Below are 1,589 nucleotides of genomic sequence, written 5' to 3'. Positions count from 1 at the left end.
ACACTCTCAGTCACTCAACTATGGTTTCTGCTGCATCTACTCTCCTTAGATTTGCTCCTCCTCATCTCTGAACACGTGATGCTATTGCCCAAAATCTTTTATCTCGAAATTCCTTTTGCTTCCATTGCTTCTTCCAGATTGCCTCTTCCTTCTTCCATCATCTGAAACAGGCATTTCTCTCTTTCTTTCTTTTTTTTCTTTCTATCCTTTAATTTCCAAAGCATGGTCATTCACGTTTGACTGCATAAATGGTGCATAAATATTCTCTTACAGTAGGCCAGGACATCTATGGTATCCCAATTATACAAAAACAGATGCAAAATAGTGTTAAACTTCCTTGTCTGAAATTATAAGACTAAGTGGGTGTGCATATATTTTTCAAATTTTTTAATGTTTACTTATTTTTGACAAAGAAAGACAGAGCATGAATGGGGGGAGGGGAAGGGCGCAGAGAGACAGGGAGACATAGAATCCAAAGCAGGCTCCAGGCTCTGAGCTGTCAGCACAGAGCCTGACGTGGGGCTCAAACTCACGGACCATGAGATCATGACCTGAGCCGAAGTTGGATGCTTAACTGACTGAGCCACCCAGGTGCCCTTTATTCCCATCCCATCCTTTCAGCTGAACTTTATTGATTACTCTTTGGCCTCCTTATGTTCCCCTATCTTGTGAAAGGCATCAATTATCCAGTCAGTCAAGCCAAATCTCCTTCCCATCCCCCTACCTCTAGTCATCAAGTGCTGAAAAGACATCTTCCTAAAATTTTCTGGAATGGATCTCTTCTCCATGAGAGTTCTCTTTGGCAAGTCCATTTCTTCATAACTCTGACATGTGAGATTTTAATTGCCCTGCCACAGTTTTCTCTTTAGTCCACAGTGACAGCTCCAAGTCTGTTTGCTTTTGTAGTTCTTGTATTATGGTCGTAGTCTTAAGGACAGTGGCACAAACACAGCTCTTAGTCTCTTTCTGCCCAACAGCTAATGGCTTAAAGCATGCATGCAAAGTTTGATACTGAGACTTTATTGCTAATGATTCCATTAAGAGTGTAACTGGATTTTTCTTGCTTGCTGACTCAGAATGATTAGTCTTGATTTCATATTCTGGTCTGTACTGAATGTAATCTGGATCAGAGTTAGCTTTCTGGAACATCAGTTTCATCTTGTTGACCTCTGCTTCCATCTTGAATAGTTGACATTCCTCAGACTGAAACAGGCATTTCTTGAGGCATTTTTTTGTGTCCTTTTGCCTCTCTCTTTTAACTAAGGTGCTAGCATTCTATGAAACCACAGTGTCTTGCAGTTGGTGAAGTTTACATCTAGGTCCCAACCTCTCTTTTGGGCAGATGCCCTATGATTTCATATGCTTAATAAGCATTTTTACCTGGCTGTCCTACCAACCAATCCAACAAATAAATATGAACAGAACAAACCTGAACTTCCAGTTAGCCCCTATCTCTGTTATTGATATTATCCCAAATCCTTCTTTTGACGTCACAGCTTCCTTTCATTCCATTCACGTACAGTTCCATGGCAACCCTTTTTGATTATTTGTCAAAACGGTACTTGTGGCAATCATTGTCTTTTCAGTTT

General features: G+C 40.5%; 1 protein-coding gene across 1 annotated transcript; it reads right to left on the bottom strand.

Annotated features, from left to right (window-relative positions):
* Positions 1 to 816: 816 nt before the first annotated feature.
* LOC102969968 (spindle and kinetochore-associated protein 2-like) lies at positions 817 to 1,179 on the bottom strand. Its single transcript, XM_007088084.1, has one exon. The coding sequence runs from the start codon at positions 1,177 to 1,179 to the stop codon at positions 817 to 819; it is 363 nt and encodes a 120-aa protein (XP_007088146.1).
* Positions 1,180 to 1,589: the final 410 nt, after the last annotated feature.

This window comes from Panthera tigris, chromosome C1 (assembly GCF_018350195.1).
Source record: "Panthera tigris isolate Pti1 chromosome C1, P.tigris_Pti1_mat1.1, whole genome shotgun sequence".
Lineage (NCBI taxonomy): Eukaryota > Metazoa > Chordata > Mammalia > Carnivora > Felidae > Panthera > Panthera tigris.
Note: the sequence above shows the minus strand (reverse complement) of the source record. Positions and strands in the feature narration are given on the sequence as shown.